The sequence below is a fragment of the Episyrphus balteatus genome, chromosome 1 (assembly GCF_945859705.1).
Source record: "Episyrphus balteatus chromosome 1, idEpiBalt1.1, whole genome shotgun sequence".
NCBI lineage: Eukaryota > Metazoa > Arthropoda > Insecta > Diptera > Syrphidae > Episyrphus > Episyrphus balteatus.
The window spans coordinates 16,990,381-17,004,626 of record NC_079134.1 but is presented as its reverse complement, the minus strand read 5'-3'; the positions used below and the strand labels follow the sequence as shown (position 1 = coordinate 17,004,626).

The following is a 14,246-nucleotide window of genomic DNA, read 5'->3' as shown; positions in this document are numbered from 1 at the left end:
AACAATTAAGTACAAATTAAATTAAAGCAAAAAAAAAAAAGAAAAGCAAATTTTTCGGAGTACAAAATTTTCAGGGATACCTTAAACTTTCGGAACAAAATTTCGTTAAAATAAAATAAAGAATTATATAAATTTATTAAAGAAAAAAAAAATAAACAGCTTTCAGCTGTGCCAACCACATTTTAATAAGAAAAAAGCAAAAAAAAAAAACATACAAAAAAAATTATATCGAAATCGATATTGATGTACAAATTTATTTCGGTATACTGGATTGGGATTGCATGTATTTCACATAAAAAAAAAAACAAGCAAAAAATTTACAAAATTAAAAATAATTAGAAATTAAGCAAAAGAATTAAAAATTATACATTTGACAGACTTAAGAAATTTTGCAAAAAGGATATACGTAAAATTTATTAATATCTGCATGATTCATATTATTTTTATATAATTTTTTATTTTTTTAAAATTTAAATTATTCTTAACACTTTAATGATTTAGTGCAATATTTTTTAGTTATATTTTTTTTAGCTAAGAAAAAAAAAAAAGTTTAAATATTTTTTAGTTTTTTCCAAAGAATTAAATATTTAAAGGAAATAAAAATGAAAAATAGAGAAGGAAAAAAACTGTTCTGAACTGAAGAAAAAAAAAACTAAAATATAAGCATTTTTGTATGATGAATAGAGAGATTGAATTTAAATTATTTTAATCAATATAATCATTTTATTAGTTCAAATCTTTACGTTTTGTTTTTAGTTTTCAAGATTATTATAGTTTTTTTTTTTTTTTTAATTTTCCTGTTTATAGTTTTTTATTTAAACTTTTAATAGAATGAGAAAGTAATTGAAAAAGGACTTACAACTTCCATTTTTTTGCATTTGTATAACTTTATCTCAGGGGGCTCTAAGACTCAAAATAGTTTTAAGATTTTAATTAAGATTTATAAAACAAAACAAAAAACCAACATCGTAATAACTTCTATGAAATCTCAGGTAAAAATTAAATTAAGAGCAAACCAAATTACCAGCTAGATTTTTAAAATCTATTAAGTAAAACGACGAAAAAAAGCCATGCAATTTTTAGAGTCTTAAAACCTGGCATATATGTAATATACGAGTAAGAATCTATCAACAATATAATGCAACATTATAAACAAAAACAAAACCTTCTTCTATTGTAAAATTATTATTTTGTTTATTTTTTTTTTCTTTTCATAATTAATGCAAAATTAAAATAAAATAAAAGTTTAAATAATAAAATTTAAACAAAAAAACAAATAGTAAAAATATATAATTATATCTGTGATTTTACCTTATTATAAAATGTATTTTAAATATACATTATTTATTATCGCAAAGAAGAAATGAAATGAGAAGAGTATATAAGTATACAAATTATGCAGAAATAAAAATTAAAATTTAGGTTTAATACAATCAAGAAAGAAACAAAAATAAAAAAAACCTAAAAATGAAATAAACAAAAAAATATTTGAAAAAATAGCAACATAATATGCAATATTTGAAAAATAATTTTTTTAATTATTCATTTTTGTTTTTTCTTACAAAAAAAAAATAAATATTAAATCGTTTTTAGTTAAAAATTAAAGTCTGACGATTTAATTTTTTTTGTTATTATTTTTATATTTAGCCCTGATTTTTCAATCGTCAGTTAGACTATCAGAAGAATAAAAACTGCCAAATGTCAATATAAAAAAAACTTTTATTCCTAGGAATAAGCTCTAACTGAGGTTTATCTGAGTATTGAAAAATTGGCTCTTAAACAAATAAAACAAACATCAAGACAAATATAACAGTAATATTATAAAATAAATTTATTATATTTTTTGTTTTAAAAAAAAACATAAAGTGAAGATGAAAAATAAAAAAATATAAATTTTCTTAACTTTTATTATCAATTTGAATGTATGATTATATTACCGACAAAAAAATAAATTAAAAATAAAAAACATTTTATGGATATTTAAATTTGGAAAATAATGGAAAGATAAAAATAACTAAAAAAAAATAAAATTTTGACATTAAGGAAGTGTAAGGAAAAAAAAGTAATTAAAATTAATGATTAAGGTAAGAAATTATTGATAATTATTATTATTATTATTAATTATTATTATTATGTAAACCGTAATTTGATGGACAAAAAATAACTGAACAAAAAATTCACTGAAATAAAAATAAATTTAATTTGTTGCTAAATAATGTGTTTTTTTTTTCTAGATAGGTTTGGTATTCTTGTGATACATGATGTATATGACCATGACCACAGCGAGGAAATGAAAACAAATTTTTAAACAGACTTCTACGTGAAAAAAATCATCCTTAAGCAGTTCATAAAATTCATAAAAGAATTTTTAAGGAAATTTAACAGCCCTATTCTGGCAAACCTCACAAATCACAAGAATCTCAGAAGGTGAGCTGAATTTTGATTTTGCGAGGCTTTCGTATCACAAAAACTTACGAATTTGTGATCTGCTCTGAAGCAGGTCATAACTCAAAAATTTGACAATTGTAAGTAAGAAGTTTGTAGCAAAATATAGCCTCACAAAAATTGACTTGTCCTCACCTTGTAAGGTTCTTGTGTCTTGTGAGGTATCAGTAAGGTAAGCCAGAAAAGAGCTGTAAGGTTTAAAAAAAAAATAATATAAAATTTGGTTTAAAAGTCCAAAAATTTCGTTTCGACAATTTTTCGTAATTTTAACATTTAAGTTACTAAAACGTTTTCATTGAAATCTGAAATTTGTAATGGACCAAAAAAATATTTTTCTTTTTATTTCAAAAGAACGACCTTGTTTGCCACATATGCCACAACATATACCTACTTTTTATTTAATCAAAATCGTTAGTAATGTTTTTAAGAAAAACAACTTACTTCCATTTTGGTCATATCCAAAATATCCTAAACTTGGCCTAAACCTTTATCGAAAGTAAAAATTCAAACAGCTGTATATCTTAAATTAATTTAGGGTTCAATTTTTTTTTTTGCTAAGTTGTTTTTTCTTAACATGCCTTTGAACATTTAAGTAGCCCGTTCTTTTATTAAATAAAGTTAACTTTGGTTGTTGTGTCAAAAAAAATCGTTGTAGGTATTTGTTTTTGTTAGATTTTGTTAGAAAATTTCAACTTTGTTTATTTTACCATCAAAATTAAACATCAAAAGTTTTCCACATTTACTAGATATTCAGATGGCAAACTTTTCCACACAATATTCCCAAGTAACAATTTAACTTGTATAAGGTTCAATACAAACTATTTTTTGACTTGTGTAAGAAGAAGGACAAGTCTTATGCAAATGATTTTGGCGCACATTACCGAATTTCCTCAAGACCTTCCTCCACAGGCAATTCACAAGCTAATAGCTTGTGACGAACAGCGTAAAACAACCTTATGCAGGCCTTTTTACAAAACAATGAAACATTTTAGGGAAGTTATAGCTTCGCTAAGGAAACTATGATTTGCATTGGATGTTATAATAAGGCCTTATGGAAGTTGTTATAAGATGTTGAATTTATGAATAAAAAAAAATTTAATTGAATTTTATTTTTTTCTTTTAATTTTTTCTATTTTGTTTATTCTTCTTTTTTCAATGCTTTTCTGTTGTTCTGAAATGAGAAGAATTTTATTTTAATCCGAACCGATCCCACGTACCTTTGCATACCAAGCCAGCACCTTACCAGTAGACCCATGCTCGAATATTAAAGATGAGTGGAAAAAAGGGAGCTAATTGAAAAATCACATAAAAATGCAATTTTTTTTTCTAAAGCGTTACAAACATTGCATATCTGCAGGATAAAAGCTTTGCATACTTATTGGTGAAAAACATTGCATACCCCTACTAACAATTTTGCTTCTATAATGCTTTACAGAAGCAATAATTGTATCTGTAAAGCTTTATAGAACCAAAATTGTTTGTCGGGACTTGAGAGATGAAAACATTGCATACTTACAAGAACCTCTTGAAACAGGTCTTATGAAAGCCTTCTGTCACTTGAAAATAGAAGACTTCTTTAGAACGGTTCAAACAGGTCTTATAAAGGTCTTCTTTAACTTACATTTACAAGGCTTCTTCTAAACACTTCCAGGTAGCCTTAAGGAGACCTCCTTTTTTTCCATGATTTGCGTAAGTAAAGGTATAACTACATTGGCTCAAAAAGTGAAAAAGTACAAAAGTGAAAATTTTCAAATGCATTTTTGTGTAGTTTTTCGGGCTGGAAAATTAAAACTAATGATGCAGAAAGCTTATTTTTTGGTCTAAAAAACAATTTGTATACTCTTTTTCACAAAACAATTGCGCTAGCCAGAAAAAAAATATTTTCACTTTTGTACTTTTTCAAAAAGTGGTGTATGTAGTTAAGCCTTAAGCCTTAAACTTAACGTATACAAACTATAGCTTGCCGAATCGAAGAAAATGGACCTTATGCAAGTAAAATTGTTACTTGGGCGTTTACCACATTAACCATTTTAGCACGTTTACGCGGTTTCATAAATACCCCTAATAAAAAACACACGTAATTTCTTTGTGTCTTCTTTTTCTGAAATTAGTTTTTGATCTCACAAAAATCTCAATTCTGAAAATTATTTCGAAGTGATACCTAATAATAGGTGTGTTTTTTATTACCACCGGGCTTAACTAAATGTTCCGAAAAAAAAAATATAAAGTTGTCATATTTTTCGCTTTTGGGTTTTCTTGTGTGTTTTTGAAAAAAAAAGTTTAACTAACTATTAAATAAATATTTAAAATAATAATTGTCATTCCAAACATCAGTTTTGATGTTTTTAAACAAATTCTAAACAATTTACGAACAAGTTTATTTGGTAGCACAGATTTAAATCTGTTGAAAAAGTTAAGCCCAGAGAATTCTCCGGGCTAAACAACTAAGCCCAAGGGGCTAAAGTGTTGTTGCATTTAACATGTAAATTGCTTAGCCCCGACTGCGTTTTTTTTTTTGTCCAGTTAAGATTGGTGGTAATAAAAAACACACCAAATATGTACCTTTAAAGTAGAGTGAATATCTATTCTATTTTGGAAAACATCTTGGATTTCAGATCCAAATCAATCACCATTCTGTATACACCTTAATAGAAATCCATTTTCTAAACACACTTATCTAATACACAAACCCCTGTCAAAATTACATTCCACAAAAAATGTCCCTCTTCCACAACTGTCAACAAAAAAAAAAAAAATATCCCAAACTGTCATCTAAAAAAAATTTGACAGCAAAAAAAAATACCCGCCTTTCGCTACTACAGAATATAAAAAATATACAACCAAAACAATGGGTTCAGCTACAAAAGTAAGTAAAAATTAATTGTTTTCTTTTTAAATCTTTATTATTTTCCATTAAATTCCTTTACAATATTCACTGAGAAACTATTTCCAACTATTCCTAATCAACCACTATCAATACATTCCCACTTAAACTACAACTTTCAAACATAAACTATAAAAAACTAACTAACCATCTTCCCGATACATGTTTACAGGTTGGAGAGATATTTACGGCGGCCGGCCAAGCATTCAATCGTCTAGGAGAATTAACAATGCAATTACATCCCAGTTCTGACTCACCATCAGGGTAAGTTTCCTTCAATCTTTTAAAACAACTCTAAACTAATAAAAAAAATCTCACTTCCAATCATCATCCTCCCCCAAAACCATCATCCACCAAGCTCAGGAGCAAATGGACAGATGAAGAAATCGAAATGTTGCACTCATCGATAACCCGTTTCTCCGAAGATCTAAGCAAAATAAGCTTACGAATTAAAAACCGAACAGTGTAAGGCCACAGACAACACAAATATTTTTGTTTTCTTCATCTGTTCCTTGTCGAGAGGGCGAATAAAACCTAAACAAAATCAATCTGACTTTCACTTTCTTCCAATTCCAGATCACAAATACGTCAGACACTGAAAAAGAAAGCCTACGAAGATGCTGGAATCCCAGCTAAACAAGTCCCAGCCAGCCAAGTCCAACACATCCTCCAGGCGCAACCTGTCCAAATCCAACAACAACCGCAGACTTCTCACCAACAACCAAAACTCATACAACAGCAAGTAATCATCCAACAGGCGCCAATGACAGTCAGTTCGCAATTGCAACAGCTTCCACAGACTATACAAACTCAACCCCATCAGTCACCTCAAACAGTCACTATTCAACAACTGCAGCAGGTGAAAACGGAGCCGGTGGTTGTGGACAATAGTGCAACTGGACTGATGACTGGGACAAAGTCTGGCGACATGATGATGACCCTCAATCGATTGAATACACAAGAGAACGAAGTCGATGTGGAATGTCTGCCATCTGACGTTAAATTGGAGTTTACCGGTGAGGAGGTGGCCGGGTGAAATCCAGCCCAATATGACGAATATTATTTCTTCAAAAAGTAAAAAAAAAATGACCCCTTGCGTTGTGACCCCCAGCACTAAACTCACGTCGGACCCCGAAATAAACCCCAATCCAAACTCTATCTCGACAAATTATTTTGGCTTTCTTTAATTAGTTTATTATTGTCTAAGTATTATTGTGTAAAAAAAAAATAATGAATCCCGTTTGATTACAATTTATATAACGGCAAAATTTATCTTGTACAAATAAAAAATATCCTAAATAATGTAATTGGTTATGACCTCTTATTAATTAAACCCTTTAAAATCAAACTATCTTGTCGTTTCACGAGAACCATTAGATTTATCTTACTTTCCTTTGATTGTACTAAATAATATTCCAATTCTATACTCCAAGACAGCTACAAATCTGGGTATTGTCTTTAATCGCTGTCTAACATGGGATAATCATATAAATGCATTTATTGGTAAAACATATGGTGCTTTACGATCCCTTAAGTCGTCTCAGGCCCTTATTGCCTTTGTGTCGTCTGTCTATCGATAGACGACTTTGGTTGAAAATCGATCATCGAAAATGAATTTTAGCTTGGTGAAATTCTTTTGTGAACGAAATTTTTTGTTTTATCATTCGATCTTTTTCGATTATAATTTTGCTTTCGACTCGATAGCAAATATCTTTGTCAAAAAAGATACACAATACCAAAACAGATATTTATCGAATCGATCGACTTTTATGACATCGAAAATTGATCGAAACTCGCAATAAGGGCACCAGTCTTTTAACCCTATCTAAACTCAAACTATGCTGGTGAAAACATTGATAGTGCCAATTCTTACTTATGGGTGTAAAATATATAATTCGTGCAGTTTTGAAAGCAAGCAGCATTTTCATTTAGGCTATTCAACATGACATTTAACAGTTTCCTGGAGTTTCGTACCCTATTTCTGTTTTCCGATATCTTGCTAACGCATAAACGCCACTATCTGCATGAAAGAATACAAATAGCCTGGATGTATAGATCCCATCAACTCATACATTTGCGATACTCATCCTTAACATCGGAACGTCAGTTTTTTATAAATAGTGTTCGCCCATGGAATAATCTTCCACGCGATATCAGAAGAATCGAAGATCTGCGAAGGACGAAAAAAGAAATTAAAAATTATCACTGTCCAACACTAAATGGAGGGTTCTAATTCCGAAAACAACATTAGTTTTTTTCAAAGCAGCTCTAGTTTATAAATTATTCATACATAAAAAGGCATACAAATTTTTTTTTACTATACATTTTTTTAGCCCTGTTTTTTCAATTGTGAGTTAGACCATCAGAAGAATAAATGTCACTAAAATACATTAAATTCGAAATAAATTTTTCCAGCAAAACTTTAAAAACGCATGTAATAAGAAAAACTAAAAAAAAAATAAAAAAAGTATTAAATTACCTCCAAAATGTGCAAAATGAAAATATCTAAAAAAAAAATTAAAGCTCCTAGAAAGAAGATTTTTTAGGAAAATGTTAAACTGTTAAAATAAGCATAACTTTAAAATAAGAAAAACTAGAATATTAAAAAAAGAGCTCCTAGAAAAAAATAAATGTGAACTGACCCCAAATGCAATAAGTTTAATATAATTTTTTCCGGAAAATTTGAATAAACGCTCAAAATAATGAAAACTTAAAAAATAGTATGAACATGCCCCCAAATATTAAAAAATTATATATTTCAAAAACTAGAGTTGCCTGAAAGAAACTGAGCCCAAATCCATAAAATTCGATAAAAATCTTTCTGGAAAATTTTAAAAAGTAAAAAATTTTTGGCCAGGGCCACTTTGCATTTTGCAACTTTGCAAAACAATACTTTTCTGCAAAGTAAAAGTGCAAAGTGTTGCACCAAAAATTAAAAGTTCCCCACTTTGCACTTTGCAATTTTTGGTTGTTCCAAAATTTAAATTAAAAAAAAAAAAATACTTTTAGGTATAATTAAAATTATATATTTTTAATAATAACACTTCATAGGGTTCAACAGAATCAGAAAATAGATAATTCACAAAAAAAAAAAAAAAAAAAAACAATAATCGTATCTAAAAAAAAAAACAAAGAAAGAAAAATCAAGCCTGCGGTGATATAGCACCCCTGTTGTCATCGGAATGTTAAACAACGATATCTTTTGAAATTTTGTTGTACTTTACTCTATCACTTGTTATTTTGTTGTTCATAGTTACTTAGACTGTTGCTTTGCAGTAATGTTGTTTTGAGAAGAAAATAATAGAATTTGTAATATCAATATAATTTCATTATTTTAACTTTAAATTGCAATCATTCTTTGCATGACGGATAATTTTGAATAAGGTGGTTGGCAATTCTAGAAGAGTCTCTGTAGCCATGAAGCAGAGGGCAGAAGTGCGTTCTTTATTTTACCATAGTTTACTTATGTTTATATTATCCAACTAAATGGTCTATTGTTTAGTTACAATTTCTAACTATTTGAAATGGTCCCTAAACTCCTGTTGAAGTGTCAAATAGTCACGATTCGTAACTTTTTCCAACTCACTTCCATGATACGAGTTTAGTGAGTTGTTGATCTAAGAAATAAGATGTTTGATTTTCAAGACAATTCAAACATTTGTATTACTTTTATTAATCAGCGGAAAAATTAAGTTAAAATGGAATTTTGTAAATGATGGGAGAAAATTAATTTTGAATACAAACATGATTTTCGGTTATAATAAAGAAAATTCGTTTGACAGTTTATCATTATCTAACAACAAATCGTTCCTAAATAATTTGTAAAAAGAACACAACAAATTCTAATAATGCCACTTCAACTTCTTTTCACGTAGTAACCATAATTAAATAATCCTAATAGTTAATTATTCCTAATTTCAAAATTCATTCTTAATTTTACATCACTCACGTATCTATTACAATACTCTTTATCTTCAAAAACTCATTCAAAGCATTTCATTTTAAATTATCATTTAATATACCCGAACTTTACATGATAAATGGCCATCCGCAAATGAAATTTTGTCTTTGCATATTAATGCAAAACTTTGCAGAATTTGATATGGAAAGTGCAAAGTTTTTTTGGTTGGTGCAACGAAATCGAAGAATTCTCTGCATCTGCATATTGGCAAAACTTTGCACTTTTCAGAAAAGTACTTTGTGCTTTGCAAATTTGTGGTTGGTGCAACAAAATTGGCAAAGAAGTAATTTTTGTTTTACTTTTCAAAAAAATAATTTCCTCTTTGCAAATTGGAGTTTGGTGCAACAGAATTTGAAAAGTTAAAGTGCAAATATGCAAAATGCAAAGTGCAAAGTGGTTGGTGCAATAGGACCCAGATCTATCATCTTAAAACACTTGAACAGACAAGTAACCTAAAAAATGTTTAATGTTTACTTAAAATTAATTTAATTTACTTTTGAATTTTTTTTTAAGTATTATGTATTATCTTTATATTTGTAATAAGAGCTTCTCAATAGCTTATAAGATTATATCTTACATTGTAAAGTAGGCAAACGATAATAAAATTGAAATTGAAAGTTAAACCAAATTGGAGTTCCCCGCCTCTTTGTGTCGGTAGAACCATATCCTTCGCATCCATTTGGTTGGCAGTGTTTCATGGATCATCTGGAGGTTGAGATGGTTTTCTAGATACTGCCTTATGTCTTCTTCGATGTTTATTGTCCATTTTAATTGTCCAAAGTTTGGAAATGTTTCTTGTGCTGATCTACGCATTCGACGAACAGCAGTTCGATAACATTTCCAAGGTTGGGGTTCAACTATCAGAAGTTGGGCAAAGTGTGAGCATTTTTTGAGAAAATCCTGTAACCCACTGTCGCCATGATTCAAATGAATCCACATGGTAATTGAAAAACAACAAACAGCATCGAATTTGGTGGCATTTCGAGCTTTGAGAAAGTTCTTGATTTCTGACAAGTCAGTTTGCATTATGTCGACACAAGCAAAATTGATATTTTGAGGAGCATTGTTGTTTTCCTTCGCTCTTTTGATTAGAGTTGGATCAATATCTATTGCTAGGATTTCTACTTTTTTGTTTAGATGATTTGTGAGGTAATTTAGGAGTAATTGAGTGACATCTCCAGCATTGCAACCAACATCGAGGAGGAGGTAAGGTGATTCATTAGAATGTGTGTCGTGGGTCTTTGGTAGCCATACATCATTTGGAAGTAAAGCTATTCGGTCTTGGGCCGAGTGGAATTGATAGTAATTGATGAAGTTACCATATTGCACGGCACCGGGATCGTCTGCGCGGAAATTCATGGTGTTTGTTTGTTTTTGGGGGTTAGAAATTTTAATGGGACGTTTAACTTTAAACATAAGTTGATAATTGTAAAATAAAACTATTCTATTTTATATAAACTTCATTTAATTAAATGGCAATACTTTTATAAACAAAATAAATGTGTAAAAAAAAAATAATAAAAATTGTTTTTTTTTTTTATTTTCGCATGTAGATGGCAAAGCAAACGATAGAAAGGTGGTTCTTGTATAGGATAAACGGACACAAAATAAAGGTTGAAACAGAATGCTACTCTTTAAGGCCACAACTACACTTCTTAGTGCAAAAGGGAAATTTCCTAATCTGTCAAAGACAAAACTGACAAATCATAATTCTTAGATGACATTTCACAGCTACAATTTTGTTATGAATGCCTTGACAAATAGTTGCAGAAATGTTTTTAATTGCCTAAAGCCTGCACGGAGAAAAAATAAGGTATGAACCACCTTATTTCTGGTATATTTAACTTTAATGTAAAGTTTAAATAGGGATGACTCCCCAATAAAATGGAATTTACCTTACTTTTCTAGTAAATTTATAGCTTATGATTAACTTTACAGTAAAGCCTTTTTTTGTATGAATTTCTAATAGAAATTACTAGAAAGTTAGGTACATATTTTACCTTACTATAAGGCTGAAAATACTGATTTTTAAAGTAAATTGAACTTCTCTATGCAAGGTATATAATTTAGTTACAGATTGGATCAAATAAAGTCAATTGCATTTTTATTGATGACATTTTTCTAAATAAAATTGTATGCATTTATCTTACAAAAATTAAAATAAAAAAGGTGATTTTTGTAATTATTGAAAAACATAACTATGTAACACGTACTTATAATCCTCAAAGCTATTTAGAAGTAAGTTTCGTATGACCCTGTTATGTTTTTCAATAATTACATAAATTACCTAGTTTATTATAATTTTTGTAAGGTGCAAACAAACAATTTTATTTAGGAAAATATCATCAATAAAAAATGGAATTGACTTTATTTGATCCAATTTTTTTCTAATTCTTCATGAATTAATTAGATTGAATGATGTTAATGCATATATGGATACATATATTATTCTAACACAAGAAAAAAAAACTTGCTATCCGTAATAATTACGGAGCCAATAACAACGCATAAAAGAACACAAAAAGTAATGAAAACATTTCACTTTCAAAAGATAAACACAAATGAGAAAAGAATTTTTTAGATTTTATTTCTTTATTAATTATTCCGCACCCGGACACCTAAAAGCTTTGCAAAAAAAAAATTTCCAAAACACATGGAAGACAAAATGGCAGACCTTTCAATGACAGTAATTAAGGGCCATTTGCTGAATCGAAACTTAAATAATTTATGTTGAACATAAACTCTTATTCCCTACTTTTTCCTCTGCGTAAACTGTCACATAAGGATTTATGTAGAACTTAAATGCTTAAGTTTCGATTCAGCAAACGGGTCTAAGAGTTATTACTATGTATAGGGGAAAATTCCTAGAATTAGGTAATATTATTACCTTAGGCCCAGTTGTACAAATATTTAATCCGTGGTTCTGCAACTTTTATCTTCTGAAATCGGTGGTAAGGTTCGAGTTTAGCACTGGTGCAAGGTTCACATATGTAAAGATAGCCAAATGCTTGCTTGAACCGAAATTGACCCGCAGCTAATCCGCCGAAATCGGTGGGTTAAATTCCTGACCCAAGGCTGATCCACGTTTGTACAACTGGCCCTTAGTGTAAGGTAAAACTTATTCATAGAATAGTTAAATTTGTAAAATATGTTTTACTAGAATCTTAAAGTGAAAAGAGTCATACACTTTTTTGGATGAAGGTTTATTTTACTCTACGTAAAGAAAATATTGCTACTCGTAAGGTATATACTACTTTATTTTGTTCACCATAATTTTCTTGTAAAAATTACTTTACGGAGCCAAGAAATGTTCAATACGTAAGGTAAATTTTACTTAAAATCTAGGGCTTTTTACTTTAATTTCCTTACTAGTCATGTGGAGTATAAAATACTAGATTCATTTTTCTCCGTGTGTTATCACTAGAGCCCAATTAACATTAGGGGTATTCACGATCCGATGCAACTGGTCTCGTATCATTGCAAAAGTGCAAAAGTGTAAAATCTTGCAACACTACAACAACAAAATATACGGATCAAAATTTTACAACAGTCTTGCACTTTTGCAATACCCTAGACCTATTGCAAAATAAAAATACAATAGAGTAAAATAATTTTTCACGGATGACATCTTGCTGTCGCACATGATAAACAGTTTATCTCTTTTATTCTGTCAATCAATTATAATCGTCAACGCCACTCATGTCCCGTTATTTTTTTCCTGTTGTAAGATTATTTGTGAAAATTAAGTAACGCGAACCAAACAAAAAATAAAATTGTAAAAAATGAAAAAAAAGAAAAAACAACGGCGAAGGAGCAGATATAAATAACATTGACTTAATATATATGGACTGCTAGAAGCATATTCAGGTTGGTTCCACTTGTTTCTTCGCGATACTAGCGCCCTAAAAAAAAGCGGAGAATAAGTGCAACATTTTTGACGAAGTGCGAAAGGAACAAATATAGAAAAACAGAGAAAGCACTACCTTTTAACGACAGATGTCATTCACTAAAAGTTTCCTCTTTTCGCCGTCTAAGGTTATACCGCTAGTAGAGCTAGAAAGATGTGGAATCATTTTTTTTTCAATTTTTGTATGGAAAAGTCAAACGACTAGCAGTCCATATATAATAGGTCAATGATAAATAATATCTTGGATTTCATTCATGAAACAGGAAATTTTGAGGTTTTAATAAAATTTGTTTTGAATTTAGATTTTTATTAACCTTAACCATTCATTGCAGAAGCCGACTGCACAAATTTATTATCGTAAATGTCTGGACCAAAAACCCCTAGATACCACCTGGGACCTTATAAGGTGGAAAGTAAGGAGCCTGAAAAGTTCCTTTAATAAAGCAATTGAATGGGAAAAGTCAACAGGTGCTGGTCTCCTTGGGACAGAAGAAGGAGTGTTAAGTGTTAAAGGTAAGTTACAAATTAAGATACAGGTGACAAATCATGCACCTACACATATTTCCCCCCTCTGTAGCCAAAATACTAAGAATGTACCCATACTTCGACAAATTAAAAGACATTTTTGGGGACAAAAGTGAAGGAGGAAGCTCTTTTACAACTTATGAGATAACTGAATTTCTTATGTCTGATGACGAAGAGGTGGGCGACCAAATTGGGTGTGAGGAAATTTATGCATCACCCGAAATAATTCATGTAGTTAATGAAAGCCAAGAAGAATCACAAATCGAAATAAACGAGCTTCCCCTTCCACCAACGCCAGCAACAACACCAACGCAAACAAATTCAGTTCTGGGTGACAAAACTTATAGTGAATCGGTGCAATGCGCTGAAAAATTGCGTAAGTTTGCCCCTAAAACAGCAATTGCCCAACTCACACAGCTGCAAACCGAAAGACAAGTTTTCCAAGAAAAAAAACTTAAATTAGAAAACGAAAAGCTGCTTCAGATAGCTGATATCGAAGAAAAAAAAATTAATTTGGAAAAAGA

At 29.7% G+C, this 14,246-nt stretch overlaps 2 protein-coding genes across 3 annotated transcripts; one reads left to right on the top strand and one right to left on the bottom strand.

Moving 5' to 3' along the window:
• The first annotated feature begins 5,195 nt into the window (after positions 1 to 5,195).
• Positions 5,196 to 6,677, top strand: LOC129921262 (chromatin complexes subunit BAP18). 2 transcript variants are annotated; one of them, XM_056003005.1, is made up of 4 exons: positions 5,196 to 5,311; positions 5,502 to 5,593; positions 5,693 to 5,794; positions 5,906 to 6,677. In XM_056003005.1, the coding sequence occupies exons 1-4, from the start codon at positions 5,294 to 5,296 to the stop codon at positions 6,363 to 6,365; spliced, it is 672 nt and encodes a 223-aa protein (XP_055858980.1). In that variant the 5' UTR covers positions 5,196 to 5,293; the 3' UTR covers positions 6,366 to 6,677. The 2 variants fall into 2 exon arrangements, with proteins under 2 accessions (XP_055858980.1, XP_055858981.1); XM_056003006.1 differs by lacking the exon at positions 5,693 to 5,794.
• Positions 6,678 to 9,887: 3,210 nt separating this feature from the next.
• Positions 9,888 to 10,812, bottom strand: LOC129921259 (probable RNA methyltransferase CG11342). Its single transcript, XM_056003002.1, has one exon. It carries the CDS (start codon positions 10,704 to 10,706, stop codon positions 9,909 to 9,911), a length of 798 nt encoding a protein of 265 aa, XP_055858977.1. The 5' UTR covers positions 10,707 to 10,812; the 3' UTR covers positions 9,888 to 9,908.
• Between the last annotated feature and the right edge of the window lie 3,434 nt (positions 10,813 to 14,246).